The sequence below is a fragment of the Sus scrofa genome, chromosome 2 (assembly GCF_054392235.1).
Source record: "Sus scrofa isolate SSC_HxYL_T2T_F1_AM1 chromosome 2, Sscrofa_HxYL_maternal_Yorkshire_Landrace_v2.0, whole genome shotgun sequence".
Taxonomy (NCBI): Eukaryota; Metazoa; Chordata; class Mammalia; order Artiodactyla; family Suidae; genus Sus; species Sus scrofa.
The window spans coordinates 5,418,139-5,443,490 of record NC_139384.1 but is presented as its reverse complement, the minus strand read 5'-3'; the positions used below and the strand labels follow the sequence as shown (position 1 = coordinate 5,443,490).

The following is a 25,352-nucleotide window of genomic DNA, read 5'->3' as shown; positions in this document are numbered from 1 at the left end:
TTCGAACACAAAATTCACAAGGTCTCCTTGAAAGCTCACTCCAGACCCCAGTTCCCACATCAGCCCACTGGGCTGACACCAGAAGCAGACCAGCCACATCTTCATCACCTTTTTGCCACTCCAGTAGAAGTCAGCATCGGAGTGCAGCATTTCGTGTGCTGATGGTGTGTCTAATTCAAGTCTCCCTCCTGAACCAGGAACCCTTCATGCCTCAGTGTCCCCGCCTGGAAAATGGGCTCAATCGTTCCAAATTGCAGGTAGCTATGAAAATTAAGTTAAATGGGAAACGCATGGCCCAATTCCCCCCCCCCCCCCCGCAAGGGGCATAATTCATCCCCTCTCTTTCTTTCGATTTAGGGATCCATAAAATGAACTGAAAGTGGCGCCCCCTGTGGTGAGAGTGAAACTGCATCCCCGGCTCCCTAGACCAAGGACACCCCCTCCCCGTAATGCCAGCATAGACCCAGCTCCTGCTGAGAGGGTAGTGCCCGCAGGTTGCTCTCAGCTCCAAAGTCCCAGAGGGTAGATGATCCAGAAAGAACTGTTGCCTCAGCACACTTGCCACCTGAGATGCTCACCCTCTTCCCACCCCACCCCAGATCCTACAGATCCCCTGGGAAGCCTCCCCAGGTGCCCACCGAGCCTGCTCTCCTCGTTACTGTGCCCACAGCACGTGGCACCTTCCCCCATTCGCCGCAGCCCCTCCCAAGGCGTGTGTGCCTCCCTGCCAGACTGCGTGGGCAGGGACCTGTCCCCCCCCCCCGTTCCCGGAAGATGGAAGATCGCCCACACCTGGCACCGTGCCAAGCGTCCAGCGGGGGCGTCATAAATATCTCCTGAATGATTCATTCATCTCTTTGGCGAGAAAGCACGACCCCTAAGTGGTTAAGACTATGGGCTCTGAGGTCACAAGACCCAGGTTCAAGTCTTGGCTCTGACCCTTGGCTCTGTGACCTTGGGTAGGTCATTTCACCTCTCTGGGCCTCTTTTCTTTGTGCAAAAACTGGAGTGACCACCACCCCATTAGGTCATTAGGAGGGTAAAGTGCGATGATGCTGGCCTGCTGGAGCGGCCCTATCAGGGTGGGAGGGGGTAATTACCCATTCAGAGAAGGGGTAACTCCCGCTGCTCTGCCTCTGTTCTCATCCGTTCCCAGGAGGTGCACAGTATCCAGCCAGTTCTACAGAAAAAGAAACTGAGGCCTAGAAAGGGAACAGGATAACCCGGGGTGCCGCAGCTGGGGCTAGAACCCTGGCCTGCTGACTCTGTGCCCGGTGCTCCGCCAGCTTCTCGGAGCTCTCGGTGAGCACATCCCCACCGCCCGCCCCCTCATCCCTGGGCCTGGGAGTGAGGGGCTGGGCTCGGCCTCAGACGACCCCTGGGATCCGGGGCGCGCTTGCGGATCTTCGGCTCAGACCCCGGCAGCGCCACGCAGCTCCCGGGAGCGGAGAGCGCGCTCGGGGTTGTCCCTTTAAATTAAAGAGGGAGCGGGCGGCGGGCGGGCGAGCGCGAGGGAGCGCGCGGCGGGCTCCTGGGAGCGTGCCCGGACTGCGGCGCAGCTCCCGACTGCCGCCCCGGCCCGGCCGAGCCCCCGGCCCGCGCCGCGCTCCTCCCAGGCGGGCGCGGGGCGACACTGCAGACGTGGCTCCGCCGGCGACGGCCGGGCTGGGCGCCTCTGCGTGCGCGCTGCGGGAGGCCGGCCGGGAGCGGGGAGCCGGCCGGGAGCCAGAGCCCAAGCCGGAGCCGGAGCGGGAGCGGCGGCCCCTCCGCGGAGCCGGGGTGAGTACGCGCCCCGCCGGCCCTCGCGCACGGCCGGGATACGCGCCCCGAGCGCAGATGCACACGGCGCCCCCTCCCCGCGCTGGGGACCCCCGGTCTCCGCGCGACCGCACACCCCCGCCGCGGTTGCACCCGCACGCCGGGCACAGCGCAAGCCGGGCGCCCTGCCCCAGCCCGGCCACCCCGCGCACTGCGCATCGCACCGTGCCCTGCACGCCCGCCCAGCGTGTGCACACACGCGGCTCACCCGGCCATTTACCCGCCTCCTGGGCGCCCGCTCTGCACGCACGCCCCTCACACTCACAGCATCCTGACTGTCCCCACTGCCCTGGCTCCGCCTCACGCCCCCTTCCAGGCTCTGGGGTCAGCCCCCCCCCCCCAACTCCGGTCCCCATGTATCTTGAGGGTTCCCTAGGCATGGGTGCTGGGTTTTCAGGAAATGCCCCGTGTCGCGCCCCATTGCCAGGAGGCAGGCCCTGGGAGACCAAGAGGATCTCAGCCTCCCTCTGGTGTCACCGACCTGGGTGGAGAGCTTTCCAGGGTCTCCCTGCCAACCTTTGATGCCACTGCTCTTTGGGTGAGGAGCTTGTCCATCTCAGGGCGCTGGGGCTATAGATTTGGGCTGAAGAAGGGGGACTGGGGCCAAACAGAGGGACCTGGAGCCCGGCCTGTGGGTGGAAGAGCCCTGAGCCAGTCATCCTAGTGATCCCTCTGCCAGGGGCTGCAGAGGTACGGGTGCCCCCCTCCTCAGGCAGCGAAGCCACCCTCCCCCCAAAGCACCTTGGAAACTTGCACCCCGGAATGTCAGCCTCTTTCCTGAGCCAGAGGGTAGGAGACAGGTTTGGAGAGCAGCAGCCCCTGGGCCTCCTACTGGAAATGGGGCAACCGAGACTCAGGGAGGGCAGGAGACTCACCCCAGGGAACACAGCCAGTCTGGAGAAGGGTCAAGACCCAAGCCCCTGGCCTCCCCACCCTCTAATCTGAAGGCTTCCCCAAGCAGCTTGGGAGAGTGGGGCCCCCAGCCTGGGGTTCAGACTTGGACTCTGCCTCTTTTCAGCTCTGGTGACCTCAGTCTTCTTGCGTGCAATGGGCAGAGTAGCAGCCCCCTCAAAGGGCAGTGGGGAGGATTTGCTGAAATAACACCTGGCAAGTCCTTGGTACAGAGCCCAGCACATAGTAGGTCCCTGGTAAGTGCCAGCCACCGCCACCCTTGCCAGTCTGTACTGTGGGTTTTGTGGGCTTGGTGGGGAGTGGGATTGGTAGCAGGATGTTTCATTTCTGAAGGGGGGGGGAGCATTTGTCCAGGATCTCAAACCTAAAGCTCCTGAAGAGGCTGGCAGCCTAGGAGCTTACTTGTACCCAGCCCCGGATTCTTCCTGTTACCTACAGGCCTCAGGGTGAGGGTAGGGGGAGCTGACACCTCTCGAGCCAAAGATGTGGCATGCAGACATCCTGAGCAAGGAAACGGAGTGGGGACCCTCTTCCCTGCAGAGACACTAAATTCCTGGAAAGCCATTACTTGATAAGCCCGGGAGGGGGCCTCCACTGTGGTCAGATTCCTGTAAGGCCAGTGGCAGTTCTTCCCACCCACTTCCACCCCCGAAAGGCCTGATCAGGAGGTGGTATGGTGGCCAGGAGCCCAGGCCCAGATCCATTGCATCTTGGCACCAGTCCAGTGTTGTCACTCAGTCTGAGTGACTCCAGTCCCAGCTTCCTTATCTGTAGAAGGGGGACCCATTTATCCATTCAATCGTCAGGTCTATATCATGGGCATACTACAAGCCAGGCACCACGCATGGCCTTTAGCATGTATTATGTCTAATTCTTACAGCAATAGGTAGGTATTGCTGAGTGGGTTTATTAAGCCTGGATTTGAATCTAGAGCTGTGTTTGTAATGAGCAAGCTTCATGCGATTTAGGGTTTGGGAGTTTGGGACCAGAATGAATAGACTGAGGGAGGAAGAGTGCCAGGAAGGGGCTCAGATGAGGTTTGGGGCAGCCCTGACCCACCCAAGCCTGCTGTGCCCCATTTCCTGTGTGTCAGAAACACGGGAAGCTCCAGACAAAAGCCGACCTGGCCTTGGACGTGCCTTGTCAGCATCCTGTTCCAAGCCAAAGCCGCAGCCCCTCTGCCTGGCAAAGCTCCAGGCTGCTGCTGCTGTTGTCGTAGTGGGTGAGATGGAGTCAGAGGGTCTCAGGGATTGTCGCTAAGGCCATGAAGAAGGGCGCTTGCTGCAGAGCCAGATCTGGCTGGGTCTCAGCTCTCTGCTGGCTGGCTGGATGACCTTGGGCAAATTCACTGCCCTACTCTGAGCCTTACTTTCCTCCTCTGTGGAGTGGAGATAATAATAGGATTTGCCCTGCAGCGGTCTTGGGGGAGGCGAGGGGAAAGACATATGTGAAGTCCTTTGCAGAGGGGCTGGCCAGGATGGCAGGCACAGCTGCCAGGCCCGCCTCCTCCACTGCTGGCTGGGCAGCTTTGGGCAAGACACTTAACCTCTCTGAACCTCCCCTAGCTCATCTGAAGTTCTGCTTACCAGGCTTATGATTAGAGATGCTTCCAGGGGCTGGCAGGTTCTGGAATAGAGGGGTGGGAGGTGCCAGGCCTGAAGAGCAGAAGACCCTCTGTGGGGTGGAGCCTGCTCAGCTGGAGCTCAGCTATTGGGGCGGGGGGGGGGGGCATACAGACCCACTGTTCCCAAATCTAACTTTAAAAAGGAAGCTGGAAATCTCTCTCTCTCTCTCTTTTTTAAGAAATCCACTTTTAATGGGAAATTTCCCAATTTTTACATGTTGGCACTCACTTTAGGATAAATAAAACACATCTGCAGACTGGCAGTGCTGCCCACATGATGCCACTGCACAAAGGAAGGGTTCAGGGGCGTTTGGGACCATTGCCAGGCCAGTTACCCCAGCAGCTGACGTGCCAAACCCCACTTCTTTCCTCCCTCCTGACACCCTGAGAAGTCATAAGCCCCTTTTACAGATAGGACCACTGAGGCTCAGAGCTAGTAAGGGGGCAGATCTGGGGTTCAGAGCTGTGCTCAGGCTGCCCCACTCCCAGGGACCTCGACGTCTCCCCCAAGTTCTCTCCTCCCTCGTCTCCAGAAGAGGCTTCTGCCCCTTCCCAGGGGCAGAGCAGGATCTTCTGGCCCCGGGTGACCTTCGCCGAAAGCCCAGCCCACAGGGCATTGTGATGAGGGGAGGGAGAAGGTGGGCAAAGTGGGAGTCTGGGGTCTGAGCTGGACCAGTCTCGGAGAGATGGACAGCCAGAAGTCTGATGCGACAGATGCAGGGAGCTTGTCACAGGGCGTACCCGGCCCACTCTGGTGTGTGGCTGGCACCGGCTGTCCCAGCACCGGAAGTCAGCTTGTGCCAGGTAAGCAGGAAAGAAAGCCAATGGCATAACTGGATTGCCAGCAAAGCAAAGGCACTGGGACATGTGTGTTCACATTAACACGTGTGTTTTTGTGTGTCCAGACTTCCTTCTTCCAGGAACTGGGGCCACCGTGGGCTTGTACACAGTTCCAGTTTGGCCCGCAGGTTCTTAGGCAGCTTCGGCAGCCTGCGGTAAGGCACTGGGTTAGGAGCGGATGAGGAGCCCCGTCGTGGCCTGGATTGATCAGTTTCTAAGCTGTGTAGCCTGGGGCAAATGACATTACCTCTTTGCCTCAGCATTCCCCTCTGCAAACCAGAGATAGTAACAGTACCTACCTCGAGGGTCGTAGAAATGCAAAGTGCTTAGAGCCTCATATAAGACGTGCTCAGCCAGGTCTTTATCACAATCTCCAGCCCGCGTCCCAGGAATGAGTTTCCAGTTGAATGGGCATGGGTGAAGCCCTTCCTGGTTAGCACCGCCCTCCCATCACTATGACAACCCACATCTCACTGCGGAAGTGGGGACAGCATCAGGGGAGCTGGGAGCAAGGAGCTGTCTGTACAGCTGGCAGGGCTTCGCCCCAGGGCCCTGTTCTGCCCTGGCTTCTCTCCAGGTTTCCTGTCCTGGGACCTATAGCACTTCCGCAGGTGCGGGAGGACCCCACCCGGGGCAAAGCACCCCAGCTTCTTGACTCCAGAGCTACAACTTGGGGAGAATGCCAGGATTCCAGAAAACATTCACCCCTGATTTGACCCCAATCCCAAAGGGCGGCCACAGAATCTTTCAAGGAGTTGCAAAGGGGCCAGCCACCTCCCACGGGCCATATACTCTCCACCGAATGGTGTTTACATTGTTTTGTGAATTGGTTGCAACATTTAAAAAAAAAGATCAAGAAACTGGGGAGTTCCCGTCGTAGCGCAGTGGTTAACGAATCCGACTAGGAACCATGAGGTCGCGGGTTCGGTCCCTGCCCTTGCTCAGTGGGTTAACGATCCGGCGTTGCCGTGAGCTGTGGTGTAGGCTGCAGACGTGGCTCGGATCCCGCGTTGCTGTGGCTCTGGCGTAGGCCGGTGGCTACAGCTCCAATTCGACCCCTAGCCTGGGAACCTCCATATGCCGCGGGAGCGGCCCAAGAAATAGCAACAACAACAACAACAAAAAAAAAAAAAAAAAGAAAGAAAGAAACTGGAGTTCCTGTCATGGCTCAGTGGTTAACGAATCCGACGAGTATCCATGAGGATGTGGGTTCGATCCCGGGCCTCGCTCAGAGGGTTAAGGATCTGCCATTGCCATGAGCTGTGATGTAGGTCACAGACACGGCCCGGATCCCGCGTTGCTGTGGCTGTGGCGTAGGCTGGTAGCTACAGCTCAGATTTGACCCCTAGCCTGGGAAGCTCCATATGCTGTGGGTGCGGCTTAAAAAGACAAAAGACAAAAAAAAAAAAAAAAAAAAATCAAGAAACTGGGAGTTCCCATTGTGGCTCAGCTGGTTAAGAACCCAACTAGTATCCATGAGGATGTGGGTTTGATCCCTGGCCTCACTCAGTGAGTTAAGTATAAGGCGTTGCCATGAGCTGTGGTGTAGGTTGCACTTTCGGCTTGGATCCTGCGTGGCTGTGGCATAGACCAGCAGCTGCAGCTCCAATGCGACCCCCTAGCCTGGGAACTTCCATATACTGCAAGTTTGGCCCTAAAAAGAAAAAAAAAAAAAAAAAAAAAAAATCCCTGTATCTGGCTTTTCTTTAAAGAAGCGGAAGATCCAGCCAGGCTGGGTTGGCTTTCAACAGGGACAGAAAAGCAGCTGCCTTTGAGTGAGCAGACACTCTGCAGGTCTCACTAACCCCTTCACCTCCCCCAGGTGCCCCCTCACCTGTTTGTAACCACCTCTGGGAGCCATGAGGGAATGCAGAGGTTGGGGTGGGGGCTAGCCTGTCCTCTGTGTCCCTTGAGCTGAGCCCCATCCAGCTCATCTCAGCCTCCCTTTTCCACCCCCCGCCACCCTGGCCCATCTAGAACATGTCTGTGAGCCAGATTTACTTCTTAGCAACAACAATAATAAAACTATGAGCTGTCGCCTGGGTTCAGGTAATGGCTTGTATGAGCTTCCAGATCTTCCTAGAACAACTTCATTAAACCTTCAGTGGTTCTTGGAGTTCCCGTCATGGCTCACCGGTCAGAAACTCAGCTGGTATCCATGAGGACATGGGTTCGATCCCTGGTCTCGCTCAGTGGGTTAAGGATCCGGCATCACCGTGAGCCACAGTGTAAGCCTCAGAGAAGGCTTGGATCTGGCGCTGCTGTGGCTGTGGTGTAGACTGGCAGCTGTAGCTCTTATTTGACCCCATATGCTGTGGGCGTGGCCCTAAAAAGACAAAAAAAACCCCCACCCTTCTGTCGTTCTTAAAACGTGGGAGAGGAGGTGGGGTGGGGAGGAAACCACCCCAAGCAGAGAACAGCCCAGTAATAGAATATTGCAGAAATGAGCCGTTTCCTTTCCATTTTAAACAAAAGCATTTGAAGTCAGCCTTAGTGAACACCCTGAGGGGCCACTTTAACGAGTAACAGGGTCTGTGCCGCTCAGCCTGTTGTTGGTAGGTTGGAAAGGAAGTACAGTTGCCAGTTTTAGTAAATACAAATACAGGATGCCAGCAATTTTTGAGTTTCAGATAACAGTGAATAATTTTCTAATATAAGCATATCCTATGCAATATTTGGACATACTTATACTAAAAATGAATCAGAAAGTCCCATGTCACTGGGTGTCTTGTGTTTTAGCTAGGAACCCTGAAATGAGGTCTTGAGTGCTTAAAAAGATCTTTAAACACCATCTTTTAAAAATACTATTTCAGAGTTCCTGCTGTAGTGAAATGGGATTGGCCGTTTCTTGGGAGCGGCTGGGACTCGGGTTTGATCCCTGGACTGGCGCAATGGATTAGGAATCTGGCGTTGTTGCAGCCGTGGCTTAAGTAGCAACTGTGCCCAGGAGCTCCATACGCCACAGGGGTGGCCAAAAATGACCCCAAAAATGCTATTTTAAGAGCTCCTGCCTTTGTGAGTGGGTTAAGAATCCGATTGCAGTGGCTCAGGCTGCTGTGGAGGCACAGGTTCGATCTCCAGCCTGGCCTAGTGGGTTAAAGGATCCAGCATCACCACAGCTGTGGCACAGGTCACAGCTGCAGCCCGGATTCCGTCTCTGGCCTGGGAACTTCCATATGCCTCAGGTGCAGCCATAAAATAAGTTAATTAAAATTAAATAAAAAACCACTCCTGGAGTTCCCGTTGTGGTGCATTGGAAACGAATCCAACCAGGATCCATGAGGACGCAGGTTCAATGCCTGGCCTCACGCAGTGGGTGGGGGATCCTGAGTTGCTGTGGCTGTGGTGTAGGCCGGCAGCTCTGATTTGACCCCTAGCCTGGGAACTTCCACATGCCTAGGGTGCAGCCCTAAAAAGCAAAAATAAAATAAAATAAAATAAAGAGCCACAACTTTTGCCCAGGACCCCTTACCTCTGAGCTCTGAGCTCTGGATGACCTGGGGCGTGGGGGGTTGGTGACCATGCGAAGCCTTCGCCTCTGACTCTCTTCTCCCCTCCAGTCTCAGCACCTGCAGAGGGCATCATGGCCGTGGACGTGGCAGAATACCACCTGAGCGGTGAGTCCCCGCAGCAAGCGTGCCCTCTCACAGGACCCTCCCCCTGCGCCTGGGCTGGGGGATATCTGTGGGACCCCAGTAATGGCTCTGTTTTACTGCTAAGGACAATCAGGGCGTTGCTCCAGGGCACATAGCCTTGGGGAGACCATGTGGGGACCAGTCTGAGGTCTCTTCATCTCCCTGCCCCAGTCGTTCCTGCCTGTGGAAGGACCTGAGGGGACCTCCCAGGAGGCCCATGCCCTGCTGCTCCCTAAGGTTGAGCCTGTGATGCAGAATCCACTTCCCTGGGGCCATTCCTGGAGCCAAACGCAAGGAAGCCCAGGAAGGCTGATGTTTGATCCATAGGGCATTGAACTCGGAGATGGCCCAGTCCAGGGATGGCGGCTCTCACCTTCTGTGTGCGCCCCTGCGGGCACTGAGCTGGGGAACAGCCTCGAGACCCCAGACACACTCCAGCTGATGGTGGATGGTGTCAGGGCTGAAATCCACTCACCCTCTCTTCTCCTTCTGTTCGGCTCCCCACTCACAGATGGAGGAAAGGGACTGTGACTAAGTTACAGGGTCAGGACAGGAACCCAGGCCCCCCCAACTCCCAGGCCAGTGCTTCCCACCCCTTCAGCTCCTCCCCTAGCTCAGCCCCCAGGCAGCCCAAGGCTGAGCCGGAGGGTGTCCCAGGGTCCACCTTTCCCAACTCCCAGCCAGCGAGGGTCAGTTTTCACCTGTGGGCACCCAAGTCTTGGCCCAGGGCCTGGCGTGGCTTTTGGTAGATGATGAAACCTTTCTGGGCCTCCACGTACTCGTCTGTAAAATGGGTGCAGTAAGGCTGTCCTCAGGGACTGCTGGGAAGATTCAAGGGACTGACACGTGTAAAGTGCCCGGCACAGCCCCACCCCCGGCCACCTCCGGGCCTTTGCTCCCTTTGCCTGGAGTCCTGCCTGCCTCTGCCCCGCCCGGCTGAGTCCTTGTGACTGGTGTGGAGGTTACCAGCACAGATCTGGAGCCAGATTGTCTGGCAGCAGATAGCTCCATCTCTCAGCTTCCCTGTCTATAAAATGGGGATAATAATAGCACCTTCCTCGCAGCGTTGTTCTGAGGACTCAGTGGGTTAATATACATGAAGGGTTTGGAACAGAGCCTGGCAAATCCGAAATAGTAAGGAAAACAATTATTACCAAGACTCCTCCTCCTCATTTGTGGTCTCGGCTCAGGCCTCACTTCCCTGGGGAATTCATCCCAGCCCGTCCCCAGGCTGGTCCTTAACGAAGTGAGTAAATAAATGAGCCTTAATTGTCATCATTTCCTATCAACTTCCTGGGGAGCTGCCTTTCATGCCCACAGCCCTGCCCCCCTTTTATGCCACGCAAGGCGCTGGATTTAGGCCATCGGCCCCTGGGATCCTTACCCTCAGGGGAGCCTGGCACGGCTTTGTCCCTTGCCGTGCCCATCCCCTGTGCGGACTCTGTGCCTGCCCCCTGGCATCTGGGTGGGATCCCCGCCGTGGGACCTGGCCCCCAACGGTCACCAGGTACATTCCCACCCCCTCCCCTATCCACCGGACCCCCTGGGAGCCCCACCCCCACCCCAGAGCCCCACTGGGTCTGGGCCCAGGCCCTCTGTGGCTCTTTGCTATGGTTCCATTTATCCCACAAATGACATTCTCGCAACAGAAACCAGGCATAACCAGGCTTTCTCACCTTCCCTCCATCCTCTTATCGCTCCCTGGTCCGTCCAGCCCTTGTCCACAGGCTGTGTGATTTTTACATCAAAATCATGCCTTTATGGCATGTTGGGGATTGACTGGGTTTTTTTTTCTCTTGACAATGCCCGAAACATTTCTCTGCATTGCCACCGGGACAGCCCGATGACCTCAACTGTCATTCTCAAAGCCCAGGGACAGTCCCTCCTGAGACAGAGCCACCGGCCCCCACTGATCCCCTCAATCGGGCCTTCAGGCTGTTTCCTGATTTCTGCTCTTATAAATATAGACTCGATGACTCACTGCAGACACAAACCTGGTTGGGATTTTTTCCTTTAGAATAAATCCCCCCGGGGGGAACCACTGGATGGGAATGTTTGGGCGTCACCATCTCTCTGGATGAGGAGCCTGGAGCCAGAGAGGTGAAGTGGCCTCAGGGAGCCAAGGCGCCTGCACCAGGCCCCCCCATCTCTCCCTGCCGTGTCCTTGAGCCCATAAATAGGTGTGTTCTTTAGCCTCTGTCATGCTCGGGTGGGCCTTCTCTAGAAAGTGGAGGTGGGGACCTGGTAGGGTGCTGAGTGCTGGAGAAATGCCAGGGTGAGGGCTAGGCCCTGCCCTGCTCTGGCGTGACCTGTGTTGTAGGTTCTGGCTGGAGCTGGGGGGCGGGGCTCAGCAGACCGGGGGCCCCCACTGCTGCCTGAGTCCTCCCGACACGGGCTTTGGGGAGCAGTGGCGAGGAGCCCCTCCAGCCCCCAGGGTCCCCTTCCTTCTGGGCACTCCGAGGGCTCTGAGCTTTGCACACCCCGCTGCTTCCTTCCCTAATCTCCCGGTGCCTGGCACCTTGGCCCCGCATCCTTCTTGCTGCTCCTGCATATCTCAGCTTAGGCATCCTGCTTTGGGAAACCCTCTGGACTGTTCTCATCACCATTCCCCGCATTCTGTCCTGTCAGTTTACTTGCCCGCCCACCCTCTAGGCTGTGAGCTACTTAAGGATGGGGCCTGGGCCTGGGGCTGCCTCGATTCTCAGGGTGCTCACACATAGTAGGTGCTCGCACATAGTAGGTGCTTGCACATAGTAGGTGCTCAATGGATGAGTGATGAGAAATCTCACCCCTCCCCACATCTCTCAGCCCTGCTGCCAGGGAACAGTGCTGGGTCCAGGCCATGGGGGCAGTGGTTACCCCAGCTTGCTCTGGGGTCTGGTTGCCAGAGCTGGAAGCACAGCCCCAGCATATGGAAGTTCCCAGGCTAGGGGTCGAACTGACACTATAGCTGCTGGCCACAGCCACAGCAATGCAGAATCTAAGCCACATCTGTGACCCACACCACAGCTCATGACAACACCAGACCCTTAACCCACTGAGCAAGGCCAGGGATCGAACCCATGTCCTCATGGATACTAGTAGGACTTGTTACCTCTGAGCCACAATGGGAACAGTAGGAAGCTTCTGCAAAATGAATCCCCCTGTCTCATTGGCGTCTTTGGAGGAGTACAGAGCCCGGTTTCCCAGAAGAGTGATTTAATGTGTGGTTCTGCCATGGTCCGAGCACTGTGGTAGGTGAGGGATAGTTACTCTCTTTGGGGACCATGAGGCTCAGATCATCAGTGGATGAAAAGCATTTGAGGTTCTGGATTTGTCCCCAAGCCCTGAACGGCCTATAGCCACCTCTGCCCTCTGGCTGAGGTTGTTTTGGGGCTTCTGTGTGTGTGTATGTGTGTTGTGGTTTTTTGGTAACAGTGTTATTGAGATAAAAGTCACATGCCATAAATTGACTCGAAGGGTACAGTTCAGCGGGGTTTAGCATATTGTGCAATCATCAGCACAATCACTTTTTTTGGGTCTTTTTTATTTATTTTTTTTAGGGGCCACACCTGCAGTATATGGAAGTTCCCAGGCCAGGGGTCAAATCGGAGCTACAGCTGCTGGCCTACACCACGGCTCACCACAATGCTGGATCCTTAACCCACTGAGCGAGGCCAGGGATTGAACTCTCGTCCTCATGGCTACCAGTCAGGTTCATTACCGCTGAGCCACAACAGGAACTCCCACGATCACTTTTTTATTTATTTATTTATTTATTTTTGTCTTTTGTCTTTTTTGTTGTTGTTGTTGTTGTTATTGTTGCTATTTCTTGGGCCGCTCCCGCGGCATATGGAGGTTCCCAGGCTAGGGGTTGAATCGGAGCTGTAGCCACCGGCCTACGCCAGAGCCACAGCAACGTGGGATCCGAGCCGCGTCTGCAATCTACACCACAGCTCACGACAACGCCGGATCGTTAACCCACTGAGCAAGGGCAGGGATCGAACCCGCAACCTCATGGTTGCTAGTCGGATTCGTTAATCACTGCGCCACGATGGGAACTCCCACGATCACTTTTTTAAATGTATTCATCGCCCCAGAAAGCAACCCCATACTCCACACTCCCCCCTACTCTCCACCAGCCCCTGACAATCCCTAACCTATGTTCTGTCTCTGTAGTTTGCTTGTTTTGGACATTTCATAGCAACAGAGTCATAGAACATATGGTTTTGTGGGTCTGGCTGCTTCCACTTAGCATGATGTTTTCAAGGTTTTACCCCCTTTTTATTGATGAATGATATCCCACTGTAGGGATACACTACATTGTATTTTTCCAGTCATTAACTGGTGGACATTGGGTTGTTTTAGCTGAGACTGGAGGCCAAAATGGGGTCCTTTCTTTTTCTCCCCCAAATCCTTTCCCACGTCCCCCAGATCCCAGAGGCTGCCTTGATTATCTGGAAGCAGAAGTCCTCTGAAGGCCAAGGGCGCTCAAAGAGGCAAGAACAACCATGTCCATTCGAGGCCTAAGGAAAATTTAACTGTCGTTCACAGCGCTTCATCCGCTCTAGTCTAACGTCCCTCCTGGTAGAAAATGAATGTTTGCGGGGAAAGGGGGTAGAAACAGAAATCAGAGAGTGCGTATCTTGCTCAACACAGAATCCCCAGCACGTGGTAGACACTCAATACATTTATTTATTCCCTGAAAAAGCAAGTCAGGGCTGAACTACAGGCTCCCTAGGCGGGGATGTGTGACAGCTGAGGGCCCATTAACAAGAAACTGCTCTTGCCTTGCAGTCATCAAGAGCCCCCCTGACTGGGAGGTGGGTGTCTACGCTGCCGGGGCCCTGGCACTGCTGGGAATTGCGGCCGTGAGCCTGTGGAAGCTCTGGACATCGGGGAGCTTCCCCAGCCCCTCCCCGTTCCCAAACTACGACTACAGGTACCTTCAGCAGAAGTATGGCGAGACCTACGCAGAGGCCAGGCAGAAGGTGAGGCTTCCGTTCTTCCGGGTGCCCGCTCGTACACCCCACGTCCCCACTGTCCATGCTCAGGAGTGGCCCCCACGCCCTCCCCACCTCCCTCCCTCCTGGCTAATTTCCTCCTGGGAACGGGGATCCTTTGTCCTCCTCCATCTCTGCAGTAGAGCCCAGTGCTAGGTAATCAATGAATATCTGGTGAATGAATGAATGCTTTCCTTTCAAAAACACAGGGAAATAAACAAGAAGAAAAACCTCTCCCCAAGTGCCCCCCCCCCCCGCCCCGTGCGCCGGAAGCGAGCAGCTGTGAATTGTTTTCTAACTATTAACATTTGAGTTTATTTCTTTCCAATATTTTTTGGCCACCCCTGTGCCATGCAGGAGTTCCCAGGCCAGGGATGGAGCCTGTACCACAGCAGTAACCCGAGCCACAGCAATGACAATGCCAGCTGCTTGACTGCTGGGCTATCAGGGAATGCCTCTTTCCAATATTTTATATCTAGTCCCCTGAGTCTTTTTTCCATGCATAGTTTTTACACAATAGGTGTCATTTCTCCACAGAATTTTATACCCTACTCTGTTCATCTCACTTAAAGCTGAAGCATTTTCTCATGTTGTTGAACACACATCCCAAACATCACTTTAACGGCTGCATAAGATTCCTTTTTTCATGTATGTGCCGTGATTTACTAAATAGTGCAGTAAATGGTTTATATGTAAAACTTTGTCTCCATTTGGGATTATATACTTTGAATGGATGCCCAGATGTGGAATTGCTGTTTCAGGGAGTAGAAACATTTTTAGGGCTCGCAATATATATTGCTGCATGTTTCATCACTTGATACTTGGCAGAGGATTTTTCGAACATCGTGTAGAATTCCAGAGAGCACAACCAGAATCTGTTACCAGATAAGGGTCCCACATGCTCACTCATTTGGGGGTTTGAAAGGGACCATCTCTCGCTCTGTTGGGGGGACTGTAAATTGGCAGAGCTTTCCCAAAGAGCATTTTGGAAGCATGTGTCAAGAGCTTTCCTCTCAGTCAAGACTTTTTTTTTTTTTTGGTCTTTTTTAGGGTCTCACCCTCAGCATATGGAAGTTCCCAGGCTAGGGGTCAAATCAGTGTCAGCCTACAGCCACAGCCACAGCAACACCAGATCTGAGCCATGTCTGTGACCTACACCACAGCTCACAGCAACACTGGATCCTTAACCCACCGAGCAAGGCCAGGGATCAAACCCTGGTCCTCATGGATACTCGTCGGGTTCATTACCGCTGAGCCACAATGGAAACTCCTCAGTCAAGATTTTAAGAAAGCTATTCAATGCTGCATAGTTTTGTGAAAAATTAGAACATGAGTTCCCTTGTGGTGCCTTGGGTTAAGGATCTGGCATTGTTGCTGCTGCTGCTCGGCTCTCTGCTGTGTATGGAAGCCCTGGAACTTCCACATACTGCAGGTGTGGCCAAAAAAGAAAAGAAAAAGAAACATAAATGTCCAACAGTAGGGGATAGTAAAATAAACTATGGCTCTCTACTCAATGGCAAATTAAGGGGGCCATTAAAAATTATGGTAATGAAGACTATGCCAAGGTGGTAGATACTTACAGTAAAGAAAAACCTTTTTTTCTCAAATCCCGAGGTCTATTTAGAGAAGAGAAAATTCTGCATGTTAAAGTTGGTGTTACCCAACAGGAAAGGGTTCTCACCTGTGTGGCAGGCACTTTTGTATACTGCCTTTGAGGCTGCTCGATCATCTTTTGAGTATCTGTACCCTCGTTTTCTTACCCATTCCCTTTCTGTTAACTATTTTTCCTTTTTATAAACATCACTGCAGGGAACATCTTCATGTATGGGACTCAGTCCATATAAATAAACAGTTCGAGAAAAAGCTCTCTTCCATTCTGGTTAGAGAGAGAAAACTGAGTGATATGAAATAAGATTAAAGAAGGGCCTTTACTAAGACCTGCCCTGTTTTTGCAAAAGGCGACCTTGGGGGTGTCATGAATGAACCGGGCTTAGGGCATTTCTTTGCCGCCTCCTCAAGGCCTTGCCTCTTGCCTCTGTGATGCTCCCATGTCCCTTTTCCTCACCCCCAGAGAGTGCCTGCCTGGAATGCCCAGCGGGCCAGCACCCGGGGGCCACCCAGTCGCAAAGGCAGCCTCAGCATTGAGGACACCTTCGAGAGCATCACCGAGCTGGGGCCCCTGGAGCTGATGGGCCGTGAGCTGGACCTGGCCCCCTACGGGACCCTCCGGAAGTCCCAGTCGGCCGACTCCCTGAACTCCATCTCCTCCGTGAGCAACACCTTCGGGCAGGACTTCACGCTGGGCCAGGTGGAGGTGAGCATGGACTACGATGCCGCCTCCCACACCCTCCACGTGGCTGTGCTGCAGGGCAAGGATCTTCTGGAGCGGGAGGAAGCCAGCTTCGAGTCCTGCTTCATGCGAGTCAGCCTCCTGCCTGACGAGCAGATCGTGGGCATTTCCCGGGTAAGTGGGGGCTGGGGGCGGGGGCGGCGGCGGGAGCGGGGGCAGAGGGGGAGGTGGGGCAGAAGGGAGGCGGGGACAGACGTGGAGGCGGGGCAGAGGGGGAGGCGGGGCAGAGGGGGAGGAGGGGCAGGGGAGGCGGGGACAGACGTGGAGGCGGGGCAGAAGGGAGGCGGGGCAGAGGGGGAGGCGGGGCAGAGGTGTGCCCCGGGCGCTCAGGAGTCCCGCCCAAGCGGCAGGGGTGCAGGGCCAGGCAGCATCTGAAGAGGACGCTAGAGAGCGAGTTTGGATGCTGATGGAGCGGAAGGTGCTGAGTGTAAACCTGGAGTCTGGGGCCTCCGCCTGCAGCCTCCCGTTGTACCAGGTCACAACAGTCCTACCACGTGAATCCAGCGAGTGCTAATTGTTTATTTTCACACCTATCCCTGTCAACTTGGGGGTCTGGTAGGGAAGGGATGACATGCCCATGTTGGCTAATTTGGGGAGAATTTTAAAACAGGACTTCATAATGCTGTGAATGGCTTGTAAGGTGACGTCAGGGATGGTGCCCTGGTCCGAGGGGATGAGGAAAAAGGAGGTCACCCAAACAGAGACCAGTGGGTGGAGAAATCTATCTGGATAGGGGCGGTGCCCTTTGGTCAAAGGACGCGGTCCGCTTGCAGCAATCTTGCAGAGAAGAATCCGGAGGAGTAAGCACCCTGACCTCCCTCGAACTTCCGGTTTCCTTCCCGTGACCTCCTCTGGCGGACCAGCGCCCCCCGCCCCAGAAGCCAGAGGCCAACAGCTCCTGGGACCCAAAGCAGGGAAGTGGGGAGAGTAAACGCGGAGGGGCGAGGAGAGGCGCCCAGCTCCCCCTTCCACAGTCCCCCCCACCTTGCCGAGAGAGAGCAGGGTCTACTTGAGACAGCCCACTGCCCCGCGCCAGTGGGCGAGGTCAGCCAGCACCGCCAGAGTCCGAGGAGCCCGAGGACCTACAGGGCCAAGTGCTTTCTGTCTCCTCCAAGACCCGCCTGCGTCAGCCTCCAGTCACGTTTCCTGTGCTGAAAACTGGCTGCTCCTCAGAGGAAGACTGTCATCCCTCTCCCACCCCCACCTGCCCCCCTTGCTCCACGAGGGTCTGGAACTGACCACCAGGGTGCATGTGGAGCAGGAAGGGGCGGCCAGCCCCAGAGAGTTAGTCCAGGAGTTCCTGTCGTGGCTCAGAGGTTAACGAACCCAACTAGCATCCATGAGGACGTGGGTTCGATCCCTGGCCTCGCTTAGTGGGTTAAGGATCTGGCATTGCTGTGAGCTGTGGTGTAGGTTGCAGATGTGGCTTGGATTCCATGTTGCTGTGGCTGTGGCGTAGGCCGGCAGCCACCGCTCCGATTTGATCCCTAGCCTGGGAACCTCCATAGGCCTCATGTGCGGCCCTCCAAAGACCAAAAAAAAAAAAAAAAAGAAAGAAAAAGAGAGGCAGTTTAGTGGGTGGTTAGCAGCAGGACTCTAGAGCCTGATGACCTGATTCCAATCCCTGTTCCCTGCTTTCTAGAAGTGTGACCTTAGGAGAGTCACTTAAGCTCTCTGTGACTCAGTTTCCCCATCTGTCAAATGGGCATCATCGTGCTTGAGGAGGGGAGGCGTTCCTATGTGCAAAGTTCCTAACCCAGTCCTTGGTAAGTGCTCAGTGAACTGTCTATTAGGACTGTGAGGCATTCCTGTGGAGCCAGATCCAGGCTTCCTGTGGCCTCGACTGCCTAGAGGAGCCTGAGTGGTTCTGGACACCTCCCTTGGGGCACGTTGACAGCAGCCAGCACAGCTTGATGTGTGCTGAGAACCTGGTTCACAGAGCCCAAGACATCTGCGACCCTCTCCTTAGCCCCAGTGAAGGGGGTGGGTTGAAGGCATCTTACAGATGAGGACACTGAAGCTTGGGAAGGTGCTTTGCTCACCAGCCCTGACAAGAGAGCAGGGCATCCTGGACTCGACACCAGGATTCCCATTTTCCCGCACCCATGTGCTCAGAAAGTGCAATGTACAGAGGACGCCCAGCCAGGGGCCCGCGCTCCTATGGGCAGGGGACAGCCACAAGGCTAGGTTGGCTGGAGGAAGGAGATAGAGGCCGAAGATCGTGAAAAGCCTGAATGCCAGGGTCAGGATCAGGAGGCAGGTTTTATCCCCTGGGGAGGGAACCCTAGATTCTCAAGCTGGCCATTGGTGGGGGGACGCAATCCCCGGGGAGCCATGTAAGTAGAGCCTTCCCACAGCCCAGATAGTGACTTCTGGCAGCTGGCGGTGCTGACACCTTTATTCCCAAGAACGTAGGCTTCTTAGCATCCCAGCCCAGCCAATCCCAGTGAGCGGGTGGCTGCCCCAGGCCCGGCGGCCCCCCAGCTTCAGGCGAGGTGCCAGGGATGAGAGCTCCTCTCTTAAAATATCTCCAGGCAGTGACTAAGGTAGCTCCCCAGGAAAGGGTATCTGCACCCACAAGGGTGCCCTCACAGGGCCCTGCCCACGGTTTCCTGGGAGGAGGCCCGTGGCACCCACCAGGCAGAACTAGGCTTAGAAACACCCTCGCCTAGTCACTCCAGCGGTCCATTGACCCTACGATGTCCAGAGAGTCCTGGGCCAGGCCCTGCAGGAGCTGGACATCAATGGCTCTGAACTCCATGGACTCTTATTCCTCCTTCCTGCAGGCCTCACCCAGCGCTGGGCTTGAACACGTGCAGGAAAGATAGCCAGCTCGGCCAGCGTGCTGTAAGCGTTCTGTGGAGCCATGGGCACTGCGGATGGGAATTAGCCAGGGTCAGCTTCTGGAAGCTTTGCCTGTCAGGTCACCAGATGGACCACCCAGAGGACAGGGGGCTTTTAAATCATCAGGGCTAACACCAAAGGAAGGATTGGCACTGAGGTGCGGGAACAGCAGAGCCAGGACACTAGCTCAGGTCTCTGGGCGCCCCATGCAATGCTCTGTCACTACCTACCATGGCCTCGCAGGCACCTGGCTGCCACCTCCTCCCCAGCTTTGGACCCCCTTCCTTCCACGGCCCCGTCTCTCCGCAGATCCAGAGGAACGCCTATTCCATCTTCTTCGACGAGAAATTCTCCATCCCCCTGGACCCTGCGGCCCTGGAGGAGAAGAGCCTGCGGTTTTCCGTATTCGGCATCGATGAGGATGAGCGGAATGTCAGCACGGGGGTGGTGGAGCTGAAGCTTTCTGTGCTTGACCTCCCGCTGCAGCCCTTCAGCGGCTGGCTCTACCTGCAGGACCAGAACAAGGTAAGTCCGCCACCTGCCCACGCCTGAGAGCTTCACGTGCCTGCACTTCAGAGGAGGGGATCCACGGTCCTCAAGTTCAGCCTAAACACATTTTTCCCCCCATCTTTTCTAGGGCCGCGCCTGCGGCATATGGAGGTTCCCAGGCTAGGGGTCTAATCGGAGCTGTAGCCGTCAGCCTATGCCAGAGCCACAGCAACGTAGGATCCGAGCCCTGTCTGCAACCTACACCACAGCTCACGGCAACGCTGGATCCTTAACCCACTGAGCAAGGCCAGGGATCGAACCCGCAACCTCATGTTTCCTAGTTGGGTTCGTTAACCACTGAGCCACGATGGGAACTCCCCTAAACACATCTTTAGGAGATGAGAGAAAGAGAGCTGAGCCGCATTCAAGGAAGCTCAGCTCCCTGCATGCAAATGAAAGGCCCCTGACCACCGTTTACAGCTCTTCTGCTGCTCTTACCACCAAACCTTCAGAAGCTCTACTTTTGTAAGAGCTTCTGGGAAGTACTTCTCTGGCCCTCGAGTGAGTTATTTCAGACAGAAGCCAAGCTGAAGTTTACGGTTATACGCGTAGGTGTGCTGGGGAAGCATCACTGTCATTTAAGCAAATGATCTACTAATTCCAGTCCATTTGGACCTCTGCATCCTGCTATCACGGAATGTTTTCTTTGGTCTGGACAGAAGGAACATCTGCATTTTGCTGCTACATTTGACAGGCAACCTCTGGCCCTCCTTCCACAGCAGCATCCACACCCGGTAGGAGGCAGGGTGCTGCGGCTGATGCCATGGAGAGGGGGAAGGGCCCCTTTCTCCGTCCCACCCGCCTGGTGCCCTGGTGTAAGGGGCCCCGAGAGCAGCAACTTCTTTTTTTTTTTTTTTTTTGTCTTTTTGCCATTTCTTGGGCCGCTCCCGCGGCATATGGAGGTTCCCAGGCTAGGGGTCAAATCGGAGCTGTAGATGCCAGCCTACGCCAGAGCCATAGCAACATGGGATCTGAGCCGCGTCTGCGACCTACACCACAGCTCATGACAACACCAGATCGTCAACCCACAGAGCAAGGGCAGGGATCGAACCCGCAACTTCATGGTTCCTAGTCAGATTCATTAACCATTGTGCCACGACGGGAACTCCAGCAGCAACTTCTTGATGCAGAAGGAAGCTTCTGCTTTTCCCTGCATCCCTCCAGTCCAAGGGGGCAGAAGCCCCCTGAGCCACCCACCTGTCCTCCAGGTCGCTGATGCCGTGGGTGAGATCCTGCTCTCGCTCAGCTACCTCCCAACGGCCGAGCGCCTTACCGTGGTCGTGGTGAAAGCCAAGAATCTCATCTGGACCAATGACAAGACCACAGCGGGTAAGGCCCTGCTGGCTGCCTGGCTCCTCCATGTGGCTGGTGGGAGCTGTGGCCCAGCTACTCGGCCCCAGGCACCTGGAGGCATCAGCAGGTGTGGGGCACAGCGCCAGGCTCCCCACCCCGGCTGTGGCTGAGCTCAGGAGCCGTGCAGAGTGGAAAGATTCTTCTAGCTGGGAAAACATGGGGACCACAGAGGGCGGCAGGGAGCCCCCGAGTGGGGCGACAGGGGCGGGGGGAAGGGGGGGAGGAAGGGAGTCTGAGAGCAGGAGGCTGGGCCCTGGCAGGCAAACAAGGTGGGCACCTGCCCTCCAGAGCTGGATTTCACATCCATTCCCAGAGGCTGGATTGCCTCCCAGACCCCAAGTGGGGGTCCCAAGGGGACCAGGGCCACCAAGATGTGGGTGCCAGGCAGGACCTGATCCCCAGGTCTGCAAGAGCCTCCACTCAGGGTAACTAAGATGGGGGACTGCGGGAGCCCCACCTACTGGGAGCCTGGGGGCCCCAGGGTCCAGGCAGGTGCAGCAAGGGTACCATGTGGGTGGAAGGTGACAGCGACTTGTTATCCCAGAGCTGCATGTCCTTGAGTCAGGCTCCGCTGAGCAGGCACCGGGTGACTCAGGCCTGATGTCTGCACTTGGGCCATTTATAGAAGGAAACGTGGAGGGTCTGCCAAGCTCCCCGGAGCGTCATGTGAGGGGAGCACGCGTGTGGGCTGGGAGGCAGACCGCCCAAGTCCAAAGCCCAGCTCTTCTCCTGACTCGCATGTGACCTCAGTTTTCCCATCTGCAAAATGGGAAAGAAAGGAAGAAAGGCCTGATGGCAGGACTGCAGGGGAGACGGGCCATAGTGAAGGTTTAGGGAGTTTGGAGCCAGTGAGTTGCTGTGACTGGGCAGGTCCGTGCCAAGTGAGTGTGGCACTGACACCCACCCCAACCCCCTCCCTGCCCACAGACCCCTTCGTCAAGGTGTACTTGCTGCAGGATGGAAGGAAGATGAGCAAAAAGAAGACGGCTGTGAAGAGGGACGACCCTAACCCAGTGTTCAACGAAGCCATGATCTTCTCGGTGCCAGCCATTGTGCTCCAGGTGAGGGCGGCTGGCACCGGGGGCAGGGCCCCTCCATCCCCTCCTGCCTCCACTGGGCTCCTGCGGGGGGAATAGTTTGCCTTAAGCCAGCACCTTTCCAGTCAGGAAGCATGTATTGAGCACCCACTAGAGACCAGCCCCTCTGGTGGGTGCTGGGGACGCAGGCACTGCGCCTAGGTGCTCACAAGGGACAGGCAGCAAAGTCCCCAAACAATCCCAGCCCACTAAGAACGTGTCAGACTTTGGCAGTCAGGGGAGGCCTCTGCAAGTGGGGGCAGCTAAGCCGAGATCTGGGGGAAGACACTTCTCAGTGGAGGGGACACCAAAGGCCAGGGCTGAGCCACGGCCAACCCAAGGCCCAGGGCACTGACCCTAGGTCTCCCGAGGTTCTGCCCACAGAGGCCCTACTAAGCTCTCCAGACCCCTCTGGACTTCAGAAGGTGATGTTCCCCAGGGAGACCCCCTTCCAACACAGATATCACAGACCAAGGGTGGGAAGACTGCGGAGCATGTGGCCTGGACCACACCGGTGGCTCTGCTTGCATGCCTCAGAGGACGGGGAGCTCACCACCTTCACCCACCCCTCCTCTATCCTTGGGCTTTCCTTTTTCTTTTTTTAGGGCCCCATCCATGGCACATGGAGGTACCCAGGCTAGGGGTCGAATTGGAGCCATAGCCACTGGCCTACGCCACAGCCACAGCCACACCAGATCAGAGCCACATCTGCCACCTATGCCGCAGTTTGTGGCAAAGCTGGATCCTTAGCCCACTGAGCGAGGCCAGGGATCGAACCCACATCCTCACAAATACTAATTGAGTTCTTAACCTGCCGAACCACAATAAGAAATCCCACCACTTTGATCTTAAGCGAGTTCTTTCCCTTCCTAAGTTATGAGTCCAACCTATGATTATATTAAGAATGACAGCTGAAGTCTATAAGGCTCTGACTATGTGCAGACGCTGTTCTAAATGCTTTACACTTTTTAAGTCATTTCATTACCAGAACAAGTAGGAACTATTGATTATTACCATTTTACAGAAACGGAGGTAGGAGAAGCCCACGTCACTACCCAAGGTCACGCAGCCAGGAAGGGGTGGCCCTGAGCAGAAGGCGGGGACTGTGCCTGGCACCCCGCTGGGGCCCAGGAGCCATGGGGAACCTCTGGTGCTGCCCCTGACCCCCAGCACCCATGTCACTCCCTCTCTAGGACCTGTCTCTCCGTGTGACGGTGGCTGAGAGCAGCAGTGATGGCCGCGGGGACAATGTGGGCCATGTCATCATCGGGCCGTCAGCCAGTGGCATGGGCACCACGCACTGGAACCAGATGCTGGCCACCCTGCGCAGGCCCGTGTCCATGTGGCACCCTGTCCGGCGAAATTAGCAGCCGGGGCAGGGCCTGGGTGGGCACCGGAGGCCAGAACAAGCTCAGCTCTGAACACCCTTCTCCGTAGTCCAGCTGGAGCCATGAACCCTGGGGTCCCCAGTGGAGTCCCCGAGAGTCATCTTGGTCCCTCTGTCCAGGCTGCAGTGGAGGAGCAGGCCTGGCTGGATGTCCAGGGACCCAGGGTCTTCTCCCACGGAGGACCAGCTGTGGCTGGACCAGGACCTGGGAGGACAGCCAGGCACTGGCCCACTGTGCTCCCATTTTGAGATTCCCCAAAAGGTCTGTCCCTCAGCCTGGGGGGGCGGCCTTGGCCTCTCAGCGCTCCCCACACCCCACCCCTGCTGGGAGGCCATGCATAGGAGCCGGATGCGTCTTGGGGGACCAGGCGCTGTGTAAGGCACAGAGGAGGTGACATGAACGAGACACAGCCCCTAGGATGTTGAGAAGACGAGAGTCCCCTTCCCCGGGTGATCTGCTCGGGACAGAACGGCAGCCCTGCCACACGGACCTGGGGAGCCTCTGGGAAACTGGTGGGGGGCACGATGGCGGCTGCACCTGGAGGGACAGAGAGAGGACTGGGTGTCCCCGGCTGGTGGCCCAGCCTCAGAGAGGCAGGATGCAGACGTCCCTGTCCCAAACGCAGTCCTCAGCCTCCTGTGTGCACACGAGCCCTCTCTTGGCAGGAGGAGACTGAGGGACCATGTGGGTTGCCGGCTCCCGAGACATCGGCCATGAACCCTGATCCCTCCAACCCTGACCCTTAAAAGGCCCGGGGGCCCAAAGGGGCCCAGGTCCGTTTTCAGTCCCACACAGTCAGGCATTGGCTCCTCAAAGTTTGCTGGAATCCCCCCAGGCCGGAAGGGAAGAGAGACGCCTCAGCCTCCGGGGGGCCTGGAGGGCGATGGGGCCGTGGGCGAGGCCTCTGTGGGCGGCGGGCCCCTGGGAGGGGTGTGGGGCAGGAGGCCCTCGGAGGAAGGGCCAGCCCCAGTGGTGGCCGTGGTGAGGGGACATCGGGGAGGGGGGGTCAGGATGGTGGGGGCAGGGTTGAATGCCAGCCAGACCGGGAAAGGGGTGGCTCTGGAGCGTGGCTCTGACTCCCAGGACACCAGGGGCCCAGGGGCAAGTTCCAGAGGCAGACCCTGGGGTCCTCAGGCTGGGGGTTTCTTGGCAGAGAGAACCTCAGGAGAGACCTGTAAGGGAGCCGGGCAGCCTTGGGGCCTGGGAAGAAGCCGGCAAGTTGTGACCTCAGCAGAGTCGAGCTTCATGCCGATGTCGCCGCCCGATGGGGCTCTGTCGTGGGAATGGCAGCCCAGAGGGGGCCCCCCCAGAAGCCCAGGGTGGGGCTGTTAGACCCCAAGGAATCAAGCTCCCACTCACCCTCAAGGAGGAAAGGCCTACATAGACGTCTGGGTGTCACTGAGGCAGCTGCAATGCACCAAAGGCGGCCCCATTGAAGCAGGAAGCTGAGAACTAGGGGGTCCCACAGGGATGGGGGGCGCTCAGCCGCCTCTGCTCTGCGTGGGGTGGGGGGCAGCAGTGAGAGTGTGGGTTCTCAGGCCGGATGCCTCTGTGGAGACACAGGCCTAGCCAGTTTCCCCCGGTGATGCTGGGGGGCCCAGGGTGGTCATGGGCCTGGAGGCAGGACCGTGGTTCTCCCCACCTGACACAGCTGAGGCCCAGCCCAGAGGCCAGGCCGTCTGCCATGTGACCAGGACCAGGTCTGCCCGGCCCAGGCCAGCACAGGGCCTGGGGACACAGCCCCTGCGCCTGGGAGACCTCACACTCGTTCCCCCGCCGCCCCAGTGGCTCTGCCGTGCAGGCCAGTTACTGCCACCTTCTCTTCCCCTCTGTCCTTCCCTCTAACTGCATGAACCGCTGACTGTGCACCCGGATGGGCGCGGTGGGGACCCCGTATGCTGACTGGAATGATTCTAGAACCAAAATAAAGCTGGGGCAGGATGGAGGGGGCTTCTGGAGAGCCCTGCTCGCCCCGAACCAT

The 25,352-nt window shown here is 56.8% G+C and overlaps 1 protein-coding gene and 1 long non-coding RNA gene across 13 annotated transcripts in view; one reads left to right on the top strand and one right to left on the bottom strand.

Moving 5' to 3' along the window:
- The window catches only part of LOC146405040 (uncharacterized), a 12,734-nt gene extending 10,595 nt beyond the window's left edge, over positions 1-2,139 (bottom strand). Inside the window, exons 1-3 of one of the 6 annotated variants that reach the window (XR_014836803.1) lie at positions 2,027-2,102; positions 1,101-1,180; positions 109-224 (exon numbers count right to left, since the gene is read on the bottom strand). This is a non-coding gene — a long non-coding RNA (uncharacterized LOC146405040). Of the gene's footprint in view, positions 1-108; positions 225-1,100; positions 1,181-2,026 lie in introns of all 6 variants that reach the window. The other 5 variants (XR_014836804.1, XR_014836805.1, XR_014836806.1 and 2 more) reach the window with 5 other exon arrangements.
- On the top strand, positions 852-25,352 carry SYT12 (synaptotagmin 12). 7 transcript variants are annotated; one of them, XM_085010620.1, is made up of 9 exons: positions 852-959; positions 1,157-1,302; positions 8,755-8,811; positions 13,606-13,799; positions 15,883-16,275; positions 19,315-19,530; positions 20,763-20,883; positions 21,835-21,968; positions 23,177-25,352. In XM_085010620.1, exons 3-9 carry the CDS (start codon positions 8,778-8,780, stop codon positions 23,348-23,350), a joined length of 1,266 nt encoding a protein of 421 aa, XP_084866746.1. In that variant the 5' UTR covers positions 852-959; positions 1,157-1,302; positions 8,755-8,777; the 3' UTR covers positions 23,351-25,352. The 7 variants fall into 7 exon arrangements, with proteins under 7 accessions (XP_084866746.1, XP_005654701.1, XP_084866744.1 ...); XM_085010618.1 differs by lacking the exon at positions 852-959 and adding an exon at positions 2,837-2,966 and having other exon boundaries at positions 1,145-1,302; XM_005654642.4 differs by lacking the exons at positions 852-959; positions 1,157-1,302 and adding exons at positions 1,535-1,779; positions 2,837-2,966.

Excerpts from the sequence above, each read along its gene's own strand:
- SYT12 (XM_085010620.1), top strand. The coding sequence starts at position 8,778 with ATGGCCGTGGACGTGGCAGAATACCACCTGAGCG. Across the intron at positions 13,800-15,882 it reads ACGCAGAGGCCAGGCAGAAG|AGAGTGCCTGCCTGGAATGC; the intron begins GTGAGGCTTCCG and ends CCTCACCCCCAG. Across the intron at positions 21,969-23,176 it reads TGCCAGCCATTGTGCTCCAG|GACCTGTCTCTCCGTGTGAC; the intron begins GTGAGGGCGGCT and ends CTCCCTCTCTAG.